A 2,048-nucleotide genomic window follows, 5' to 3' on the forward strand; every position below is an offset into this window, starting at 1 on the left:
ATCAGAACCATACGGCTGGACATTACCCAGATTGATGGAGGTTTTTATGAAGATTTATGCTAGAGAGACACAGAGCTATCATAATCAGACAGAGGGGATCAGGGCGCAGCTCCAAAAGCCACGCCCCCTAAGAGGAGATTTTAGAAACAGAGGGTCACTAATTATAATTAAAACACTACAGAGAATGCTTTTTAAAGTTAAAAATGGTCATAGAGGGATTTTAAATAAACACTTTAGTGTCAAAGGTGTTACTTTTAAATGATTTACATCGTTCACAGGAGAAAAGGAGGTGAGAACAGAGACATCTAGATCTGTAACTGGAAAAAAGATTTCCACTGCTACTCCCAGATAATCATTTGATGTACTGTAAAATTGTTTATAAGTGTAAGTGTATACATTTTTCAGCTGGTATTTATAAGGTCAGATCTGTCCTGCCTACAGACTCAACAATTATCACTCTATTTTTGGATGTCAAACTGCTCTTTATGTCGTCTGACTAATATTCCGAGTGGTAAATGTGTTTATCTTCATTATCTTCATGAATCCTCTCGTTTCCCTTCATATGTGGACCATTCCTTTCATCTGTCACATCATGACTGGTCTTCTGTTCTATCCTTACAGTGTAGTGTTCTGTGCTCGTGTGACCACAGTCTGTGTCAGGGATGGGCAACTTCAGTTCACGAGAGCTGCAGTGTCTGCATGATTTCCAGCCCTACTCATGACTGATTACCTGGTTCAGGTGTGTCCAGCCAATTAGAACATGCCAGAGCATGGTATGTTGGAAAGCATGCAGGATCACGGCCCTCGAGGTCTGGAGTTGCCTATCCCTGGTCTCTGTTATCCATGAGATCAGTCCAGATAACCTCAGTGACTCTGTGAGTGGATGTATGTGTTTTCTGGATCTTTATTGTCCAAAATCAAAGCACTGACACTGACAGCAACAGGTGCAGCTGCTGCTGGTGGCTTTCTGGTTGGAGCAGAAGAACTACAGGATGATGCTACAGAGCATCATCACTGTTACAGTGTTACAGGATCAGGGCTGACTAGTACAGCAGCTAAATTACCGTTTCCAAAGTTAGATCATTTAGTTTGTAGGCAGATAAACATTTCCTTCTAGGTCACTTTTGAGAATTAGACAACAAACATGAACAATGAAGAAGACACACAAACATGCTACAGACACCACAGCTAGGCTTACATGAGCATTCCAGCACTCCACTATAACCAATAATAATCTTAATGGACACAAATACATTCCTGTAACACCTTTAAACAAGTACAGACACAACAGTCGAGAGGATCTGGTTATTGAAACGTTAACTGGGAATGAAGGAGTTGCAAAGATGGAGAAATGTCTTCCTTTCACTGCAACACATGTGAGCATCTGACCGCCTCCAGCAGGAAGACACGTCGGTTTGGATTTCTGCTGCCTTTTGTAGAGGAGGAATGTCAGAAATGGAGGATACAAAGTTTCTGTGTCTAAAACATCAAAGTAGAATGTTAACAGATCTGTGAAGCATGGCTGTCCTAACTAAAATCAAACAACGGCATGATTAGATCAAAGAAATTTAAACCTCCACAAAAACTAACATTTTAAATGTCTATGTTTGTGCAGTTCAAATCTCCTGACACGAGGACCTGGAGATGTGAAGTCTCATACAGCAGTGAGAGTTTGCATATCTGGTGCACAGAAAACATTCCAAGGAATTCTACGTAAATCTTTGTCAGCAAAGATCTGGTAAAGCAGGATGAAGTGGAAGGCAGAGCGGCACAACAAGGAGGAAAGCTACCGAAGCAGGAAGAACTCCACAGTGTAAAAGGGGAGGGGCTACAGGGCTCGGCGCTCCACACACTGAGCTCCAGCAGCTTAGCGAGGATCGTCCGGGGCAGCGATCTTCTCCAGACTGGGCTCCATGCCCCAGATCTCTCTGGCATACTGGGAGATGGTGCGATCACTGGAGAATTTACCACAGCCAGCGATGTTATGGATCACCTTCTTGGTCCAGGCTTTGGTGTCCTGACCACAGAAAAACCGTTAGTAAAACTTC

The 2,048-nt window shown here is 42.9% G+C and overlaps 1 protein-coding gene across 1 annotated transcript; it reads right to left on the bottom strand.

Moving 5' to 3' along the window:
* Nucleotides 1–880: 880 nt before the first annotated feature.
* Nucleotides 881–2,019, bottom strand: LOC112141598 (glycogen phosphorylase, muscle form-like; the record flags this gene model as incomplete). Its single annotated transcript, XM_036211278.1, is given in 1 exon segment — nucleotides 881–2,019. A coding segment is annotated over 1 exon segment (152 nt), but the record flags the coding sequence as incomplete, so codon positions are not given.
* Between the last annotated feature and the right edge of the window lie 29 nt (nucleotides 2,020–2,048).

The sequence above is a fragment of the Oryzias melastigma genome, unplaced genomic scaffold (assembly GCF_002922805.2).
Source record: "Oryzias melastigma strain HK-1 unplaced genomic scaffold, ASM292280v2 sc01929, whole genome shotgun sequence".
Taxonomy (NCBI): domain Eukaryota; kingdom Metazoa; phylum Chordata; class Actinopteri; order Beloniformes; family Adrianichthyidae; genus Oryzias; species Oryzias melastigma.